We start from the raw sequence: 22,595 nt of genomic DNA on the forward strand, positions 1-22,595 counted from the left end.
TCAACTATCTACAATAATTGCATTTCAAAGCTGCATAAAATACGCGCGAAACACTTCAAACTCTTAAAAATTTACGATTCGCGCAAGCGCCTTCGCGATATGGGGGCACGACAAAGACAAAACATATATCATTCCGTCTGCTTTTGATGGAAACGCTCGCCACTCATTGCTTAGATAGGGAGTCAGCGATATAGAAGATAGTATATATATGAGTTTATGTCACGAGCGTAGCGAGTGGCATAATTAACCTGAGTGAATAATAGCTCATTATATGCTAGTAGAATACTATACTTTGTCCACGACTATTGAAATTGATTCCATAAATTTATTTTTTAAATAAATTTTTGAATAAAGGTTAAACGTCAATGTGACACAATGTAACCAACTTCACAACAATTTGTCAAAATTAAATGTCAGTTTTATAAAACGTCGTTTTCTTTAGGAAAATTAATTAATTTATGCTTAAATCATACGAAAAAAGGAATTTGTTTAGGTTTTTTTAATGTCAAACATTTAGAAACTCCTAAAAAATTGAATTGAATTGACGTTTTTTGAACTTTTAACGTTTCAAATAATTATTATTAGTCTGGTCAAGATGGCTACCCGTGGATAATGATTATTATTCACCGCTATTATTCACTCCGTGAAAAATGACTACCATTTTGTTCTAGAAAACTCATTCATAAGGTATATATTATAAGGTAGTCGTGGACAAAATTATTTTTAAATTAAAATTAATTTTTGTAAGAATTAATATTACTTAATAATTATTTTTGTCGATTTATTATTATAACAGTACAATTTACTATTTTATTAGTATTTATTGAAATTTAATTAGAGCATACGCCATCTATCGAGATTTAATTGTAAAAATAATTCGCGCTAACAATTTAAGATTATTAAACAACACCATCCAAGGTCCGTTGAGTATTGGTTATAAGGTTATCCAACTCGAACAAATGAGGTTGACGGGGTGAGGTAGGAAACGTGACGTCATTGGAGGAAAAGTATAATATTATATACAGGTGTCCATTATGTATGGAATATAGTATATATCTTGGTAAGTATCAACTTTATAAAAAAACAATTTATACAAAAGTTATTTAATATTTTGTTTGAAATAATAAGGCATTCAATTGTTTTTATTTCAGAAAACACATGAGCAACGAATAACACTAGACTGTTTTTTAAATGGCAATGTATCCTTTCGTTAGGCTCAATTTTTTTTTAATAAAGAATACATAAAAGAACACATGAAGTTGTCCATTTGTCTATTATATGATAACTAACTTCAGATTTAAAATGTCAACCTCAATTTTGACATATTTGTAATCTTCATTAAATATCTTTCAAAATGGGTACAAACACCACATATTTATCTTCAACATTAATGAAGTTATGGTCAACTTTTGGTTACAAAATGTCAACGTCAATTTTGACATATTTGTAGTCATCGTGAAAAATCCTTTAAAATGAGTCCAAACATGATACGTTTAATTCCAATATTACTCGAGATATAAGCAACTTCCGGTTTGAAATGTCAATATCAATTTAACAAATTCTTAATATTTATCAAATGTCTTAAAATTTATCGCAAAAACTAAAATACAATAAAAAAAATTAAAAATTAAGGTTGGTATTAATATTTAAAAATTAAATTGCTATCTTCTTATTGTTGCTAACTTCGGGTTTGACGTTTTTTTATTCAAACTTTTTTGTTTTTTGAGATAAGTGCGTCATGTTTGGACTCATTTTAAAGGTCATTTTTAATAAAGAATATACAGGGTCCGGCAGTGAAACGGAAAGATTTCGTAAATAATTTTATTGTTAAAGAATATTTTTTTTAATAATTTTTAATACATTAATAGAAAATAAGAGAGTAGCCATTTGGTTTACAATGTCAAAAAAATTATTTTTTGAATACTACATCCACTAAATGTCTTCCGTTACAATTTATGCATTCTTGGAGTCGTGCCTGAAAGTTTTGCATAACTCTGCAAAAAAGAAGTCGCAGGCTGTTAGGTCGAGAGACCAAGGGGGCCAACTGATATCCCCGTTTCAAAGCATCTACAGATTCTACAGCATTCATTGAAATTCTTGCAGTGTGACTTGTTGCCTCGTCTTGTTGAAAAAGTGTGTGTTTATTCACTGGAAAGCCTTCAAGTTGTGGTGTGAGAAAATTCTGAATCATTGCAACGTGTCGTACAGAATGAACGGTAACGGCACTTTCAGCATCATTCTCAAAAAAATATGGACCGATGATTCCATTTGACGAAATCTCACCATTTTAAAGATAGGCTTTAACTGCGTAACCGTGATGCTCACCCGTCCAACGCTCCATTGTAAACTAAATGGCAAATCATGCAGGTCTTGGCAAGTCGACTACTTTCTTCCCCATCACTTTGCGGCGCGCTGTAAACCCTACCTCAAATCTTTCCTTTTCATTGCCGGACCCTGTATCATGAAAGAACACCATGAAGTTATCCATTGTTATCCAATGTCAACCTCAATTTTGACATATTTGTAATCTTCATTAAAAATCCTTTAAAATGAGCACAAACACGATATATTTATCTTCAATATTAATGAAGTTATGGTCAACTTTTGGTTACAAAATGTCAACGTCAATTTTGACATATTTGTAGTCATCGTGAAAAATCCTTTAAAATGAGCCCAAACATGTAATTCCAATAATACACGAGATATAAGCAACTTCCGGTTTGAAATGTCAATGCCATTTTAACAAATTCTTAATATTCATCAAATGTCTTCAAAATTTATCACAAAAACACAATAAAAAAAATTAAAAATTAAGGTTGGTATTAATATTTAAAAATTAAATTGCTATCTTCATTGTTGCTAACTTCGGGTTTAACGTTTTTTTATTCAAACTTTTTTGCTTTTTGAAATAAGTGCGTCATGTTTGGACTCATTTTAAAGATTGTTTAAATTGACGTTGACGTTTCAAACCGAAAGTGATTGTATTTCCATTAATATTAAAGTTTAATCACCATGGTAACCGAGTCAAGTTAGATAACCTTAAAATAATAAAATTTGATTCCGATTTTTTTATCAATTCTAACTTAATTTTTATTAATTTTAAAACAATTCGAATTCTTTACGATTATTTCGCATTCATAATAAATTCGTTAATTGTAGTTAATTTAAATCGATTCTAATTAAGAGAAATAAATTAAAAATATTTCTTTTTGAATTAATCCACTTACCTTGTTTATAATACCCGAAATAAACCAATTTTGAGTTAAATACAGCCTTTTAAACCAATTAAATAAGACTTTTCCCTTAAAACAACTTAAATTCAATTTCAATTTTGACAAGCACCTGCAATATTTGGATCTTAATCACCATGGTAACCGAGTCAAGTTGGATAACCTAACAATAATAAAATTATAACCGTTAATATTTCGCTTTATATTTTAATTTTATTTTCTTTTTTTTTCTATATTTTTATATTTTTGTATGTTGCTTCTTAAGTGAAATACACTGTATAAATAAAAACATAGAAATGTCAATTCTTCCAATGACGTCACAGCAAGGCCTTTGCGGGGGGATACGTTCATAACAGCAGCGTTCATATGGAGTTGAATAACTTTATACAGTATGTTTACTTAACGGACCATGAACACCACCAAGCAATTCTTTACAACCTCAAGGTTACACTTCATTTAATAATTTTACTTTTGTCTTTTCATATTCTCGTTACTATAAATAAAATAATAAACGTCTATTGACGTGTTAATATTATTTTATAGGTTAGCCATTTTTCATTTTTGACGTTTAAACGTCACTTTTAATTACTTTGTGTGGTCATTCTTTGTACTTTTAAATTAAAATTAATTTTTGTAATAATTAATATTATTTAATAATAATTTTGGTCGATTTATTATTATAATAGTACAATTTAATATTTTATTAGTATTTATTGAAATTTAATTCAAGCTTGCGCCATCTATCGACATTAATTTGTAAGAATAATTGGCGCTAAAAATTTAAAATTATTAATTAACTTTATAATTCATTTTCGAAGTAACACTTTTATTTGTTACAAATGTATTTTATTTTTTAGATAAAAATTACAAGCTTTTAGCATTTAACATTTTCAGCTAGGTCGCAATAACCGTAATCAGCGTGGAAAAGTAATCCATCAGGGCAATTAGTTAATTGCATTACACCTGCACTACAATTATAATACGTTGTGCAATCGTCGAAATTAGGATAAAATATGCTGGTGACATCTTTTCCACAATCATTAACTGGAGTTCCATCTAAAATTAAAAATAATTGATGATTAAATTGATTTTCAACCAACAATTTTGTATAAAATTATTTTTTACTTACTAATGATCACAATAATAAATGATATAGCGATTAATAAGATTGCCTTATCTGCAATTAATAAAATTAAGCGGTTATTATTTTTTTTATAACACTTACTTTTGTAGGAATTCATCTTTTAATATTAAATTATCAACCTTGACTTTCTAATAAACAACTTGTAATCTCTGCTAGTGTTTGAAGAGATGTGACAAAATTCTCAACTGTATACGATTTAAATTTACATGTATTTATTGCTTGCGCATGCGATTTTTCTAAGAAATGATTGTTTATTTAAAAGATAATCAGATAAATTATTTATTTATCTCCAGGAAAAGGTCACAACAAAATATTCGTATTACATTTTTATATTGGATTTGCGATATAAATAAATAATCATACATTTTCACTTTTTGGGATGCACGTTTTAATTATATACAGTAATATTGTCTATTGCATTTTTTATGTCTACATTTTATTTGCCCTTATAAAACATGTTTGAATTAGCTACGAAAATACAATCTACAATTGTTAAGAAAATGAAAGGAATATTATTAAGTAACTACGCCGTTTAAAGTTCCAAAGTAAAATCTATCAAAAATGTTTCAATGTCAAGCAGTGTGTCAATATGATACCAATTAGATCGCCTTAGTCGTAAGCTATTTGGACAAAATTATGTGAAATCGTCTTTCAACATTGCCTAGTTTCGATATAAAGCTACAAAGTTGATAGATGATTCACAAGAAGAACTACGATTTGCCAATCGCAACAGTCGTCATCAATCGATCAAGCGTCCCATTAACAGAGGAGGAAACTGAAGTACTCGCCAAAGGTTCAAATTATGCAGTCGCTCTGAAGAGGGATCCCAAAGAAGAAGTTATATGTGAAGTGGAAGCGGCTATTCGAATACCTGCAGTGAAAGCAGAAGAAATTCGTCAAGACATAATGAGAGTGCTAAAAACAGCAAAGCAAAGAAGATGAAAGAACTGGTAAAATCCACTGGAATTCCAGCAGAATAACAGAAAAGCTTATTCGTACAGGCCCTAGTATCCCCAAAGATATATGGAAACTAGCAAAACACCTAGCCAAGATTCTGCCTCCTTTTACAGGTAAAACAGAGTCATATGTCAGAGAGTCCACACATTTTGTAGAATTAATCAGGAATATGAAGCTAGACCCTCAGGATATCATAATAAGTTTCGACGTGGAATCTCTATTCATCAGAGTATCAGTCAAAGATGCCGTGGATGGTCTTCGCCAGAAATTCATCCCAGAGGGTTTTCCAAAGTATGTCCCAGGACTAGTGGAGTACTATCTATCGTCGACATATTGTAGCTGGAAGGGAGAGTTCTACGAAGCGTTAAAGAAAATTCCATGGCAACAGAAGCTGCAAAACAGTTGCAATTCCTGGATGTATTGGTCACTAGGAAGACAGATGGGGGCATGGAACTGGGATTATATCGATAAAAGACACATACGAATAGGTACCTGCAGGTTTCATCCCACCACCACCCACAACAGAAGAGGAAAGGAGAAAGATTCCTAGAAGTTGTACTGCAGAAGAACGGCTGTACGATGAGAGATATCCAACGAGCCACCAAACCAGGCAAATAAAAAGAAATAACCCAACCCAACCCCATTAATCGGCTATCGTGCAGTTGTAGGAAATATTACGTTGGCCAAATTGGACGTAACATCGAATGTCGCATCAAGGATCACGAAAGGGATGTCTGACTAAGAAAAGTCCAACAGTCTGCAGTCGCAGAGCATTGCCACGGAGGAGGACACACCATAGAGTTTGACAAAAGCAAAATGATAGCGAGAAACGGACATTACTTCCAAAGATTGACGAGAGAGGTGATAGAGATTCATCAACATGGGACTAACTTGAATAGAGAAGACGGTTAAGCGGGTTAGGAACTCGACCGCACATGGAAGATGCTACTGAACTCAACGAAACCTTCTCCACCCGGATTTGACAAAAACAACTTAGTTGAGAATTAAACACTAATTAGTTATTAATTATCTTTTCATGTATTCATGTACTTGTCCCTGAAAAAGGTTGCAAGATGGCATCCGAAAGTCCAAAAATTTTTTCAAAAAGATCCGAAAGTTTCTACGTCTGGTGTTAGTTTTAGTTTAATTAAAGTTCAATTCAGCCAAAGGTCAGAAGCGTCTAGCATGCTATTGACTAGTTTGAAAAAGAAGATCAAATCAGACACAACTTGACGTTTCCGCAAGAACAAAAAGTTAAAAACTTTACAGCGTTTCCAATCGCAATAGGGAAGATAATCGATAGACAGCGTACATTCCACACTATGGATCTATAGAGGAACATAATATTAACAAAAGCCATATAAAGGGATTTAATGCTGATAAAATTGGTAGTTTCTACTTATTTTGATAACCAACCACATGTTCTGCAGGGTCTTTTTAACATGAATTCGGTATGAAGGTGATATCTCAATTTGGCATCAATTATAATATGACAATAGGCGGTCAAGGTCCTCCTAAAGCCTTAGGAAGACAAGACTTGAGCCGATTCTTGTAAATATTTTATTATCATCCGCATAGAGCAGGAATTTGGAGAATTTAATACAAATAATACAAACAATAATGTTATTCTGTGTCCAAACGCGCGCTTACTTTGAGAAACCTTCAAGAGCTAAATTGGCAATTGTAGCCTCCAGGTTCATCATGGTGAGTATTAACAGGATAAAAAAGAATAAATCCACGATGATTTTTTTTATTATTTTTCTAATTTCGGTACAACAATGTTTCGCTTTTTCTAAAAGCGTCTTCAGGTACGATAATTATTACTAGTTGACGTGTTTTACAAAATCTTCTTTTTGTAACACGCCTTCAGCTTTTACAGTTTATTACGCCTGCCTTCAGCATTTCAAAAAACATTTGTTAACCTATCACCCGACGTTGGAGTTTTTAACCTGATATGGTAAACCCACACCGTTTTCAAAAATTTCACTTAATTCTTTAATCCATAATTTTATCTTTAATCATCGGTCCGTCGTAGTTTTCGTAAGAGAAATTTTTCCACATGATCATTTTTTCACGTGTTCACCATTCTTAGTTTTTAACGGTAAGATCTTTTTATAATTTTTAATTTTATATCACCAAAAAAACCCGTCAACTAGTAATAATTATCTTCCGTATTATTCTAGTCGTACCTGAAGACGCTTTCAGAAAAAACGAAACATTGTTGTACCGAAATTAGAAAAATAATAAAAAAATCATCGTGGATTTATTCTTTTTTATCCTTCAAGAGCTAGACGAATTGTTGTGTGAATGCGTTCTTATCTGCACAGACACTCTACGAAGATTTTAAAGTGGACAGCTTCACGCATTTATGTCAAAATTAAATCGATTTAAATTCCAATAATGTTTTCTATTTTTTTAATCTCTATCATGTTCAATAATGGCGCTGACCAACAACTAATTCTTTATCTCGAAATTTTTTCTAAATAAGGAAAGACTGTAAATACGTGTTGTTTTAATGAATATGGCATCTTTTAATATTTCTCTTCTAATTTTTAACCTATCTTTTTTCTTCTAAAGCACACTTTATCTCTCACATCCTAGTTAATGGAAAACAAACACTTTCCAACAACTTTTAAATTTAAAACTTGATAACAGTCAATGTTTTATGCTCTTCTCCACTCATGTTACTCTCAACTGTTCCATCACTTTTACCTTGGTAAGGATTATACTACTCCTAAGGAGTGGTAAGCGTTTTATTTTGTATAAAATGTATTGTATAGAAATAAGATATTAAAGTTGCAATATTTTGGAAATAGATTGAAACAATGTTTTGAGTTGATTGAGAAGAAAATATATAGAAAGGGATAATACTAAATTAAATTTTTTAGGAAAAGTAAGACCAACAGCAAAAATTAAAAAACAAATTCCGGACATTATTTATTGAAGGATTTCTAATTATGGTATAATTATACAATATTCGTACCAGTGTAGACACAATCAAAAACTAAAACTAGAAAAATATTTGGTTGGTTTTTTTTCTGTACGGTTACTACAATGAGCTTATAATAATAAGATGGGTTAGTTAATAACAATAATCATAATAATAATTGATACATTACATACAGGATGAGGCGCAACACAAGTTATTACTTTTTTGCATTCAATGGAACGAGAGAACTACATCATATCAGTAGTAATAGTAGTAGTAGTACATAAGTAGTAGACAATTTTCTTTTATGATTTTTTTAATCCGATAATATTCCGTGTTTTAGTTGTTTTTATTTCATTTTTTTTGTATTTGTTTTTAATAAAAAGAGAGATTTGTACTGCGTTGTTCCCTGACGATGTGTACAATTATAATAGAAATGTTAGAATATCAATATACAGAGGGGAGGGGTGTCTTGCCACGAGAGAAAAATATTGTACACTTTTCTTTTAAATTAAAACTTTTGAGTGTAATAGAAACTTAGAGATGTTAATTTTCCTGTCATTTTTTGATTAGTACTGTACAAATGGATTTTTTTAATCTTAAAAAGTTAAATGCTGTTAATTATTGCTAACGAAACGATTGGTCACTATAGGGATAATCTTAAGGAAACATTATGAAAAAAACGTAAAGAAAACAAAATGTTACTAAAAACTATTTAAAAATAATAAAAAAAAAAACTAAAATTATTCAGTACCATTTGTATAAGTATTGTAAAATAAGATGAATCGTAATTTTTTTTTTTTGTTGAATGAACTTATTGATTTATTGTCCTGATTTTCTTTTTCATTATTTTATAAGAAAAACACAAAGTAAATTTTATGATTACATGGTATTAAAAATTAAAACTTAAGAATATTCTTCCTTTTTTTAATCTTAATATGTCCCAAAAACACATTTCCTTCTTTTATTTTGGGGATTCATTTTGGATATTTTTTTTTCTCGTTTTTTTATTCTTTTGGAATGTATCATTACACATACTTATTATTATTAATAGTATATATTCATAAAATATTTTTGAAAACACCTATAAACTATACGTTATAAAATAATTCGATTTCTTCCACAAAATTTTTTTTTCCTTTTACAAATTTTTACAGGTTGTGATATATAATAAGATACTTGTTGTTGGTGTTAGTTTTTTTTTTTAATTTCTTTTAATCTTCAATTAAACTTTTGTTGTTAAAATATTACTGGTCCTTAATAACTGTTGCGTTCTGCATTATTATGAACACTGAAACACATAAAAAATAAAATTAGAAATTCAAAATCAATTTAAATCATATAAATTAATATAATTATTTATTACAAAATATATGTTTTACGTTTTATGTTAAGCATTAACCCATTTGCATCATTCAGATGGATAAATTATAATTCGCGGATGATCAGAGAAAAAAACAGACATTCTCTTTCTACTAGACAAAGGTAATGATAACGTGGTCATAGACAGGACAGAATACGACGATAAGATGACAAGCCTTTTGGAACCAGCCACTTACAAAAAAATCAAGAAGATAAAATCTACAGCAAAACAACAGAGCAGTTTGTTTGTACAGGCCTTAATACCACCAAGAACTTATGGATTACCTAAAACTAATAAACCAGATATTGTCAATGCCATAAATTCTCCAACCTACCAGTTGACGAGAGATATGTCAAAGATTCTACGCATTTTGTGGAATCAATCAAAACTATAAAATTGGATCCTCAGGATATCATGGTAATTTTCGGATTGAAACCTCCAATTATCAGAGAACTAGGGAGTCAAGGAAAGATAAAATTTACCAGCCCAAATGACAACCTCAAATACTCGTGATGCACCCTGCTAGACCGTGTGACTGCCGATATAAGCAGTAAGGATTATAAGAATGTAGAAGACAAAAGATAAGCACAACATTAAAGATCCTACTAGATAATCCTAGTTAAACTCATATGGCATTGCTCAGAACTAAATATATTTCCAGAGTAATTCTCTCAATCGCATCTCCAGAGAGGACACTTATGAGTGTCAAGACTATAAAAATATGTACCCTATCTACGAAATGAATAAATTGAACACTGATATAATGGGTATAAGCGAAAAGAGATGGCCTGAAGGAGGACGCATTGATAAAGAAGAGCACATCATGTTTTACTTAGGATCATCAGATAGAAAATTAGAATATGGAGTTGGAGTGATTATAACGACAAAGATTGTGTGACTAATTGCTTGCTTCCAAGTGCTTCTTTGAGAAGTCTGGACTGTAAAGTTCATGGTCAAGTATTTTCCAGTATTTTCATTTCCACCAATTTCTGCAGGGTTGCTGCTGCTGTGTGGGATCTGGCGTTATCGTGGAGCAACAACACCTCGCGGATGGAACAATCTTAGCTTTTGCGTCAATACTGAAGCTTAATTTGATCCAAGAGATCGCAGTAATAGGTTGCATTAAGTAAGTAAGAAATCTACCAGTAGGACACCTCTCCAGTCCCAAAAATTCGTAGCCATCACTTTCCCCGCAAACAATCGAGTTTTGGCTGTCACAGATTTTTTTTTATATTATGTATAGCACAATTATTGTATAACACCTAGTAAATACATACTAAATAGTTACTTATTTTTAACACCAAATTAAACTAAATGATGTTTTTCAGCTTTTCCCAGTGTTCCAATCTGTTTTAGCCACAATATGATAAATATTATATTTTTACCGTTTTAACACCAAAACACAACAACGCGCACATTGCGATACGCGGAACACACGTTTACGGGTATTATTGTTTTTGTTATAAATCCGCACTATTGCTCGCGTTTGAATCGACTAGGGCACTAGGTCACCAAGTTGAACTGCTTCATCCTCTGAAGGCGACGCAGGAAATCCTCGTTGTCAAGAAGCTGGATGGCCTCGATGTTGGGATGATCGTGCATTCTATTCTCATGTTTAGATGCGAATGATGCAATTTCTGATGACACCGATGCTACTTTCAAGTCGCGATGGAGGTCGGTGTTTCTTATATACCAGAGTGCATTCACTATGCACCTTAGTACTTTATTCTGGAATCTTTGAATCAGACTTGCATTTGACGTGCGCTTTCCATTTGAGTTTGGCATCCAGCGTCATATCAAGATATTTTGCGGTGTCGGCGTAAGAGACAGCATTAGTGATGTAACGGATATTCGCAGCCGCATCCGCAACTGCGGATGATCCGCATTGTTTTGAGAATCCGCATCCGCATATATTTTAACTGAGCTCCGTTACAATAAATAATTACTAATTACCAATTAATAATTTACTAATTACTATTAATTACAGTAGAAATATTATTTTCATGAAAATTTTAGTACGTAAATTTTTTCAAAAACTCCTCATCCGTTAAATCTGCATCCGCAAAATTAGAATTAGAAAATCCGATTCCGCATCCACATCCGCTAAACTCACATCCGTAACATCACTAAACAGCATTGTCATTTATGTGTACTGGGACAGAGATTACTTTCTTATAAGTAAAGTTTATGTATGTCGATTTATGTGTATTTAGTTTTATTAGCCATCGCTTTGTCCAGTTTTCTATTGAATTTAAGGCCAATTGTAACTTATTTGCTCAACTACTTCATTTTCTGTAACAGCCAAGATCGCTGTGTCATCTGCGAATGTAGCTGTTAAAGTTTATGGTACCTGAGGAAGGTCGAATGTCTAGAGTAAGTACAGGGTGTCCAAATTTCGATGGGTTTGCAGGGTATCTTAGTTGTTATGAAAGATAGAAAGTTGCGGCTTTCACGAACCTGAGCTACTTTTTTTATGAAACTTACAATGGCGCAAACCAAATTTGTATAGCCCTCTTCATTTTTGATATACAGGGAGTGTTTCAAAATTTACGATTTTCAGATACCTCCTGTATCTCGTCTACTCGGAATTTTTCACATAGAATCCAATGGTGCACGTAGAATATTTCTAGTTATCACGGTTTTTGAGTTATAAACAGTAAAGTATTTTAGAAGCTGAGTATTCAGTATTTGAGTTGTGTTTATAACTCAAAAACCGTAATGACCAGAAAAATTCTACGTGCACCATTGGATTCCACGTGAAAAAATCTATTAGAACCCGTTTTTACTTTTGTACTAAGTTTCCGGATAGCCGAGATACAGGAGGTGTCTGAAAATCGTAAATTTCAAACACCCCTATATGTCAAAAACGAAGAGGGCTATGGAAATTTGGTTTGCGCCATTGTAAGTTTCACAAAAAAGTAGCTAAAGTTCGCAAAACCCGCAACTTTCTATCTTTCATAATAACTGAGATATCCTGCAAACCCATCGAAATTTGGACACCTGTACAGTATTGGGCCAAGCACACTTCTTTGAGGAACTCCGGCTCGTATTTCATGTAGTGGTGAATAAGTGTTTTCGTATTTTACTCTAAAATATACATTGATGGTAGTATTTGGTCTAGTTTGTAATCTAAACCATCTAACCAGACTTTGTCGAAAGCTTGTGCAACCAGAAAATCCAGAAATAGGGCGGAGCAGACTTTATTTTCTTCCATTGCTATTTCGATAGTATTCGTCATTCTATGCACTTGGTCTATTGTTGCATGTTTATTCCGAAACCCAAATTGATGTGTTGGTATCAGGGCTTTTTCTTCTATGACATGTTTTAGTCTTTTTAATAGTAAATTTTCAGACAGTTTTGATAGTAAGGGTAATAATGAAATTGGCCTATATGATGTAACATCTGTAGGGGATTTACCAGGTTTTGGTATCATTATTATTGCAGCAACTTTCCATATGCTTGGGAAGTATTTCTGTTTAAAAGCAGCATTAATTATGTGTAATAGTTTTGTAATCGCCCGTTTTGGTAGATGTTTTGGCCTACGGTTTTCTTTTTATATTTAGATTTTGTATGTCATAACACAGTTCTTTCATTCTTGCACATGGTATATTACTCTGCTGATCACTTTAAATTACGCTAGAGACACTATTTAGCATAGTTGTTGGACTGTCTGATGTAAAAGTTTCTTTCAGATATTCAGCAAAAAAATTAACTTTTTCTTGATTGCTCTTAGCCCAATTTCCATTATTATTTCGAATTGAAAGTATGTGCGTTTTTGGAGCTTTCTTGTTGCCTTCCACAGAGAATAATCAGTACTGGCATCGTCAATAAGGCCTTTTAAATAATTTTGAATATTATTATCTTTGTGGCTATCTGTTAATGCTTTTAATTCGGCTGTTATTTTATTTAATTTAGTTTTATCACTAGGAATTCTATTGGTTTTCCATTTCATTCTTGCTTTTCGTTTTTCTGCAATTTTATCTCTAATGAATTTAGGATAAATTGTGATTTAGGTTTTGATGTTAAAATTGGTGTTGAGGCCCAGGCTGCGTTTTATATGTCTTTTAAGAACTTTTCGACTTCTTTGTTTATTTTCATAAGAGCATTAAGATGAATTTTATTATGTAACGTTTGTTGAAATAGATTCCAATTAGTGAGTTTATTAGTTAGTGATAAAAAGGATTCTTTGTTACATACTTTGTTATTTAGAGTAATTATTATTAGTGAGTGATCTGAGTCCAGCCCTAACTCTTCTTCTATGTTTACGAAGTTAAGCGATATATTTTTCGTAATAAAAAAATCAAGCCGGTCCGGAATTTTACTTCTATCTGTTGGCCAGTAAGTTGGCTTCCCAGTGGAGAGCACCTCACAATTTAGGGCTTCTATTGCATGGTTCAGTTCTCTTCGTTTTGTATTTGTCAAGCGAGAACCCCAAGACATATGTTTTGTATTAAAGTTTCCTCCAAGTATAAATTTGTTGTCAAGATGTAGTAGAATTTCCTGATAATCTTCTCTTTTGAGATTATGTCTCGATGGTATGCAGTTTGAACTTTTACTACTGTAGTTTGGTGTTGTCTCGTCACAGATGACAATTTTATACAAAGAAGCTTTCATTTCTTCTTCAAAACGAGTTCGAAGCAATTGAGAAATGCGAACTCGTGTGGCTTTTTGATCATCATTCAGCACCCTTGGCCCCAACAGGCTGAGATTTGATGTACTGCTTTCTAATAATTGATTGAACACTTCCATAAATACACCAAGCTCTTCCGAAATTTTAAGCGTCGATCGATCCAGGTCGATAAGAAAACAATAACTTCTTAATACCATTTTTCGATATTTTAATTTCTTACTGAAGAGTACGTTGAATACTACTCAATACGTCTCTTAGCTTATCGTTTTTATAGAAATATACAGAATGGTTCAGATTTTAAATGAGGAACCTTTACTAGGATATATAGTACTTGTTAAAATAACACAAGTTTTTTTATATAAACATAAGGTCACAACTCATTTGTTTTCGAGCTATGAGCGACCAAAGTTGAGCAAAAAATTTACATTTTATTTTTTATCCCAGCTATAAGTAAACCGTAGTATTTGAAAAATTGTATGTACAGTGTGCTAATTTAGTATCGTATCCGACGTCATCATTGCAAGTATGCAACCAATATCACAGTATTTATTTTTTAACACAAAATTTGCGTATTGCAATACCAATACTGTGATATTGGCTGCATACTTGCAATGATGACGTCGGGTACAATAATTAATTAACACACTGTACTCCTTTTTACTACTGGTTAATACCTTATTTTCAAGCATACTTGAAGCTTCCCTAGCGCTCTCTAAGAAGATGACATTCACAACCTCTTTGTGTGTTGTTGTTTTTTAATAGTTTTCGCGTAAAAAAATAAAATATGCTACAATGTGCGACAAAGCGCTGCTATTATTATTTTAGAATTAAGAAACTTAATTTTAGTTTTATACAGTTATTATTCTGCGTCAAGTTGTATATTTTGAACACTTCGACTTATTGAAAGCGTATGTATATGTTGTAGCTGCGCGGATATTGTACGCTTCGATGATAAAAGCTAGGAAAAATGCGCGCATATTTGAGCTTATGATGCAAATGGGTTAAAATAATGCTATAAAATTTTAAGTTACCCATAAAAAAAGGAAATATGAAGAATCAAATTCCAGTAATATGATGATTGTCGACCGTTCCATGGGATGATTAGTGATTTTTTGTTACCAAAATGCAGAACAACAAAATCACTAGTCTTCCACGTGGTTAAGTCGAAATTGTTAGTACGCCAATCCTCCCTCTTGCACGGGATTTATTTTTGTATACAAAAATAATATTTTTAATGTTTGTTAGCTAAAGAAAAAGCGGATGAAAAGCTCATGAAAATGTAATAAAAATGAATTTTGATAATAATATTGCAGTGAATAGCATAGCAGCAATAAATTGTGATAAACATGAAAAATGTTTTAATAAAATTTTATTTTACCTCTGTTGTAGGAGATATTGAGCCATTTGTATTTGATTGGGCATCCCGGTGATCGTTATTATACGCTCGTTTGAGCCCTGAAGAGGTTCATCAATGGTGATACCTGCACCGGAATCTTGTCTAATTTTGCGAATTCTTCCACCACCCTTACCAATTATTGCACCAGCAAGCTTAAATAAAAATGAATTGTAATTAATATATTTGTTAAACATTTCCTAAAGTATTAATAAAAAGGGGTTTTTGTGTTTACAAATTGATAAGGAAACTTAATCCTTTGATTTCCCAAGAATTATTTTGCCAGATGAAATTAAACACCGAATTCAATAATTTCAAGCCAGACATCTTCAATCGCGTTTCTTATAGCAATATTATTAATTGCTGAATGAAACGTGTTCTGAAACACTATCTACACCATTCTAAGATATTGAAGGTAATTACAACGGATTAATTCGGCCTCAATCTTTTTGACAGGTATGAGAAAGTTTTTGAATGGTACAATATTTATTATGGCTACGTTGTATGACAAACTGTTAACCTGTTTGTTACAAACCGCAACACGTGATGCTCGTGGCAGAAAACGAAAGTTACCCTGAAACATATTTCTCATAAACCAGGTCTCAATCTTCAAGTATTCGAGACCTTAAAATTAGCATATGAAGACCTAAGTAGCGATGATATTCTCACTTATTAATTTCCAAATCGAACATCCCGAGATCATCTCCATCGGCATTTACAACAAGGAAATTATATCAATTATGCAAATATTGAACGTTAGGGGGATGAATATCGCAAAAATGGCGAAAACAAGAGGATGAGAATCTGGAAAATGGTAAATACAAAGATCATCTTTTTATTTCACTTACAATATGGAATTATTCTAATATTATCAATTATCTTAACTAATGATGGTAATCGTCATCATTGGAAGATATAGATTCAAAAATATGGGTATACATTAAAATGCTTCCAGGTTATTCCGGTTATTTAGGAATTTTTAAGTGTTTTCAGAGATTTCCAAAATCTGCTCTAAAGATATAAGGATTTACAAAGATTGCCAGAAAATAACAAAGAATCACGAACAGTTCGATTTCCGCAAATCTCGCATGATCATAACTCCATGGTTATTATAGTTTAAAAATGCTTAAAAAAGAATGGTATCATAGATAATTAATCAATTAATCAAGAAATTTACGGAGATGGACTGAAAATCTTCTTGGAAATGTAGGATTCCAATAAATATTAAAGAACTTCCAGAGAATATCCCAGGATATTCGAGGATTTCAAAAGATTTATGAGATTTATTTGAGATATCGGAATGATCAAAGATTTTCAAAAGATTTCCAATAATTTCTAGAAAATTTTCAATAAATTATCATAAAATTTCAGAGGATTAAAAAAATTTTTAAAGATCTCTATAAATTGTATTTTGAAACAGACATTTCTATAAAAGGTTTCATGAATTTATTCGTGACATATTAAGATCTTCGAAGTATACCCAACAACTTTTTAGAAATTTGAAGTTTCAAAGAATTTTTAAGAATTTTGAAATATTTACAATTATGTCCGATATTCCTAAGAATGTTTCTGAGACATATTTAAGATGCAATAAGTTTTTCTGGGATTTCAGAGGATTTCCAAGAAAATGTTCAGTGCATCTCCGTAATTTTCTTGATGAGGTATTGTCAAAAATTTCTAGAATGTTGGGAGTAGCTTTCTAAGAACATCCAGGGAATACCTAAAAATTCTCAATGATTTTTTGAAGTTTCTAAAGATTTCTGAGACATGTCTAGGATTCAACAGATTTTTGAAGAATTTCGGATGATTTCCAAGTATCTTCAGATGATTTTGAGTCCATAAATTTCACAAAGATTTTGAAAAATTTCAAAATATTCTAAAAAGCTTCTAAGGATTTCTTAAATTTTACAAAGATTTCTGAAATTTATTTTGAATCCAGCAGAATCTTTAGAAGATTTCCAAGATACTAGAAGACTTCCAGCACATCTCCATAACTTTCCTGATGATTTAAAAAACTTTCAGGCATCTCTATACTAGCTAGGGTTGAATGATTTCTGACACATGTCTAGGATTCAATAGGTTTTTGAAGAATTTCGGATGATTTCCAAGAATCTTCAGATGATTTTGTGTACTAGTCCATAAATTTCACAAAGATTTTGAAAAATTTTTTAGATTTCTAAGATGATTTTGGGATTTATTTTGGATGCATCTAGAATTCCAAAGATTTCCGAAAAAACTTCTAAGGATTTCTTAAATTTTACAAAGATTTCTGAAATTTATTTTGAATCCAGCAGAATCTTTAGAAGATTTCCAAGATACTAGAAGATTTTCAGCACATCTCCATAACTTTACTGAAGATTTAAAAAACTTCTTCAGATGATTTTGAGTACTAGTCCATAAATTTCACAAAGATTTTGAAAAATTTTTTAGATTTCTAAGAGGATTTTGAGATTTATTTTGGATGCATCTAGAAATCCAAAGATTTCCGAAAAAATTTAAAAATATTCTATAAAACCTTCTAAGAATTTCTTAAATTTTACAAAGATTTCTGAGATTTATTTGGAATCCAGCAGAATCTTTAGAAAATTTCCAAGATACTAGAAGATTTTCAGCACATCTCCATAACTTTCCTGAAATTTAAAAAACTTCAGGTATCTCTATACTAGCTAGGGTTATAGGAATTTGTTATAGCGAGGGTTGAATGATTCAAAATTTTCAAAGTATAAACACTAATTTTTTGTAGACTCAAAGAAGACGATTTGAAAAATATTTAAGGATTATCGCGGATTGTGTCAGAAATATTCCTGGATACTCGAATATTCAATATTTTGAAAGATTATGGAGGTATCTTCAATTAATTTTAGAAGGTTCCCAGCAGTTTCCTGAAAATTTGACAATTATTGAAGAGCGTTTCTTGAATTTTCAAGTAATTCCAAAGATTACCTTGCTTGATAAATCGCATGTATATTTAAAAAAAATCAAATATGTCAAAGATTTCTAAAAGGATTTCTGGGATTCATTTATATGCATCAAGAGTATTTCCAAGAAAGATGAAAGACTTTCTATGAATTTCCAAGCAGTTCCTTTTCCTAGACTTTTTTGACTAGTTTCTCATAAATTTTTAATAATTTTTTGGCAGTTTTTAACAATTTTCAAGAATTTCGCAGATCTCTTGAGATTTCTAAGAGTACTTTTCATTTTAAAAAATTAAAATTAAATTTTTGTATATTAAATTAAAACGTAAGAGTGAATAATTCCAGGAAATTAAAAAAAATATTTTATTTTTTTTCAATAGTATTAGAAAAATAATTAAGTAAGAGCACATATTCTATGAAGTAAGAGATCTTTTGATGTTAGAATTCCTAAATATCAAAAGAGGGTTTCCTTTGAAATTTTACGGAATACACTTAAATTTATTAACTAATAGATAGAGATAAAATTAAACTTATATTAGTAAAACTTGGACTAATATAAAAATTTTAATAATTTCATTCAATTTGTTTAAATGATTTAAAATGACTTACATCTTTAGGTATCGTAACTTGAGTAGATGATCTTCCATTAGGAGACATTCCGTTACCAGAAGTATTAACTGGATGACTCATATTTCCCGACATTATATTCGGCGGGGCGCTATTCATCATTCCGTTACCCTGATTGCCTCCGCCATTTATCGGACTTCCCCAACCGTTATTCCTTTGGTGCGGAGGTGCATAACCGGAACCATTCATTCGCGGGGGCCCATTTCCATAGTTACCACTTCTTGATTGTGGTGGATCACCACTCATACTTCTATCATGATAACTATAACAAAAAAAAATAAAACATCAAAATATTAACAAAAAATTTCAGTATAATCTTACCTTCCTCCACCTCCTCCTCCTCCACCACCCATGGGACCACCACGACCTGAAGGAGGTCCTGAACGGCCGTTATTAAAGCGTCCGCCATCTCTATCATTTCTTGGACCTCTGTTACCACCAGGTCCACCACCTCCACCTCTTCTATCTTGGTTTGAACCACCACCATAACCACCATATTCATCAGCATAGAAATCATCGTAATGGTGAGGATCGTATGGAGATACAGGTCCCTTTATCGGATTCTAAAATAATTTTTTTTGTTAAATCAATGTTTAAAAATTGAATTTTTAATGTTAATATAACCAAGCTAAATTAAAGATTATAATATGAAACAACAAATTCCGAAATACAAACAACAACAGATATTCTAACCGCAAAACGCTTTGGAACTTTGTAATGAACATCGAAACAGTTGATTCAAACAGTCGAGATTACATCATTGTCGAGAGTTAATGGGATTAAGAGAGAAAGCATCAGGTAAATTACCAGTCGAATAACAAACAATCGGATAAATGCAATGCATCATTTAAGTGCTAATAGATGGTAATAAATACCCGTCGGTGTTCCATTAGAGACGAATGGAAAATTAATATGTGCAAAAGTAAATTAAAAGTTTTTTTTTTGGGGAAATCTCCAAAAGTAATTTTAGAACAGTTCTAATTATTTTTTAATGATTTTAAGGCGACGTGTATGGGTGCTGACAGAAATTCAACAATATGACTTAGAATATGTGTAAAAATGCACAATTAGATTTCAAATTGGCTCAAGTAGGGCTGATTTAGTGTAATCGTACGTGCGAAGCATTAAGAGTGACGGAGATGTTATCTTCTAGGAATGCATAGATACTAATACATAGTTCAACAAGAGTATGTGAAATATAGTATTGCAACAAATCATCAATAGGTGGAGTAGCAAGATAAATCTCAAGGGAAGGTAATGCAACAAGCTTCGGAACTACATTTGTCACAAAAAAACAAATATATGGAGAAAATGAAAAATGTAAATCGATAAAAGCAAGTAGGTTAAATAGAACTGTATATAAAGAGCCGAATGAGGATATATTAAGAAGGTTTGTATATATATATATTAATGAAGAAATAATATTCAAATAACCGAATTATTCTCAATTCATGCTATAGAGAAATGGCATATCGGAAGTTCTCTTACTTACTGAGGAATGGATGGATGAAGTGGTCACTCGAAAACTTGTTATAGGGGTAACATCTACATACTGCACAGCAATGCTGTAGTGTTGACGTCGCTCTTTGACATGCTAGTTAAATAAATTCAATACTCGAGAGAGGGGAGGAATACAAAAGAGTGCTAATTGCCAAGTGGAAAAAAAGATTGGAGAAATATACAAGATAGAAAAAGACGTTTATGCTAACTGGATAGGAAAAGATAACAAAATTATGGGGTGAACTGAGCCACTTTACACTACTCACTTCACAAAATACTCAAAGTAGGCTCTCATCAATGCTGGTTTCATGAAAGTGTTGCATCTCCAGAACATTCTATTCTTAATGTCAAAAATTCTAAAAAATAAGGGACATACCACAGAAAATGTGACAAGAACTAATTTTCTGCACCAAAAATATTTCAGAACTTTTAAAAAGCTTTTCTATCGAGATATAGAGGAATTTTGGCATTTAATAGCAGATCCGGAACCGATTATAGATGAGTTGGGAGTGGGGGTCTTTATCCTTTCCTCTATCTTAGTTGAAAATATGTAATAATCTTAGTGCAAAAACTTTTTCTCTTATGAACTATACACATGACAAGCAGTAGGGACAGGAATATATTTTTTCCTCTCCTGTGCCCAAAAGTAGCATGTCATAGATGCCATCCGCATTATTCCCTATACATATAATAAGAAAAAAAGGTTTTTAGGTTTTTGAGAGGTATAGAATACTCCAAGCTTTAATAGACGTAAAAGGTATCCCTAGGGATTTCTAAAGATATCCTAATAATTGTTAAAATTCCTTTGTTAAAAGGAATTTATAAGAATTTTAAGAGATAATCATAAAACTTAAATTGAATGGCAATTAGTGCTTAACCTGACGTTAATTGAGTTAATTGATTAACTGCTCTTCTATAAAGCTCTATTAATATCGCATTAACTGTAGACGAAATAGTGGTCTTTAATATAACATTACTGTCATCAAATCCTGATTGCTTGCTAATCCAAAGTAACGATGACTTCAATATGTCAAATAGTGACCTTACGATCCAGCATTTTTGTTAAATTAAATGGTTTGTATAAACTGTGTACATAAGTAAATGATAAATTTGTCCAGGGTATCACACTTTTTGTTGAATTCTGTGTATTTTTCATAGTGTGTGCCTATGTCGACATTCAACTGTCTGCGAAATATTATAGCATATTATAAAGTATAGCAATAGCCTAAAGTAATTCAACAACAAAATAACTCAACCCCAAAGTAATCCAACTCGAAAGTAACTCAAACACAAAGTAAACAAAGCTCAATGAAAGGCAATCAGATCCAAAACAACGCAATCCTAAATCAACTCAACCCAACTTTTATTATAATTCAAAGTTGATATGAGATTAGGTGCTTTAAACTACCAATCTAAGCACAAACAAAGCTAACCTAACTTCAATACAACCCAATCTAATAACAAAACATGTTATAACCCAGTCCTAAAACCAATACACCTTAATATAAGTTAGCTAATGTAAGTTAATCAAACCATAAAGTAATTCAACTGCTAAGCATGCTAATGCAATTCTAGAATCTTGTATCCGTAAATTAAACCAACCCAACAATAACATGACTCAATCCAGTGTGATTCAAATTTGACACAAATCTAATTCAACTCCTACCCAACATAACCTAACTCCAAAGCATATCAATCCAAGACATATGGGTTCTTATATTCTTAGTCTAACATTATTTGCGTTGTTCTATATAAGTTCTAAGTGTTTTTAAGAACACTAATGCATGTCTGGTATGATTTCAGTGGTGTCTGATAATGCATGTCTGGTTTATTAAATGTTTCAAATGGCTACTTGGATTTTTGCTGACTCATATTCGTTTCGCCCTTTTTTCTGTTCTCTCTCTTGT

At 31.6% G+C, this 22,595-nt stretch overlaps 2 protein-coding genes across 5 annotated transcripts in view; both read right to left on the bottom strand.

Moving 5' to 3' along the window:
• Window positions 1-4,039: 4,039 nt before the first annotated feature.
• On the bottom strand, window positions 4,040-4,565 carry LOC111423365 (protein obstructor-E-like). The gene is made up of 3 exons (XM_023056608.2): window positions 4,456-4,565; window positions 4,360-4,407; window positions 4,040-4,286 (listed from the first exon to the last, which is right to left on the bottom strand). The coding sequence occupies exons 1-3, from the start codon at window positions 4,469-4,471 to the stop codon at window positions 4,105-4,107; spliced, it is 246 nt and encodes an 81-aa protein (XP_022912376.2). The 5' UTR covers window positions 4,472-4,565; the 3' UTR covers window positions 4,040-4,104.
• Window positions 4,566-8,255: 3,690 nt separating this feature from the next.
• Window positions 8,256-22,595, bottom strand: part of LOC111423954 (Heterogeneous nuclear ribonucleoprotein K) — a 107,402-nt gene continuing 93,062 nt past the window's right edge. For all 4 annotated transcript variants that reach the window (XM_023057341.2, XM_071197873.1, XM_023057355.2 and 1 more), the window contains 4 exons: window positions 19,510-19,751; window positions 19,171-19,450; window positions 15,632-15,801; window positions 8,256-9,551 (listed from right to left, as the gene is read on the bottom strand). In XM_023057341.2, the coding sequence (XP_022913109.1) occupies window positions 9,518-9,551; window positions 15,632-15,801; window positions 19,171-19,450; window positions 19,510-19,751 (726 nt within the window). In that variant the 3' untranslated portion in view covers window positions 8,256-9,517. The remainder of the gene's footprint in view (window positions 9,552-15,631; window positions 15,802-19,170; window positions 19,451-19,509; window positions 19,752-22,595) is intronic.

The sequence above is a fragment of the Onthophagus taurus genome, chromosome 7, assembly GCF_036711975.1.
Source record: "Onthophagus taurus isolate NC chromosome 7, IU_Otau_3.0, whole genome shotgun sequence".
Lineage (NCBI taxonomy): Eukaryota > Metazoa > Arthropoda > Insecta > Coleoptera > Scarabaeidae > Onthophagus > Onthophagus taurus.

Coding starts and splice junctions, on each gene's coding strand:
- LOC111423365 (XM_023056608.2), bottom strand. Junction 4,287..4,359: donor ATTTATTATTGTGATCATTA/GTAAGTAAAAAA, acceptor TTTTAATTTTAG/ATGGAACTCCAGTTAATGAT.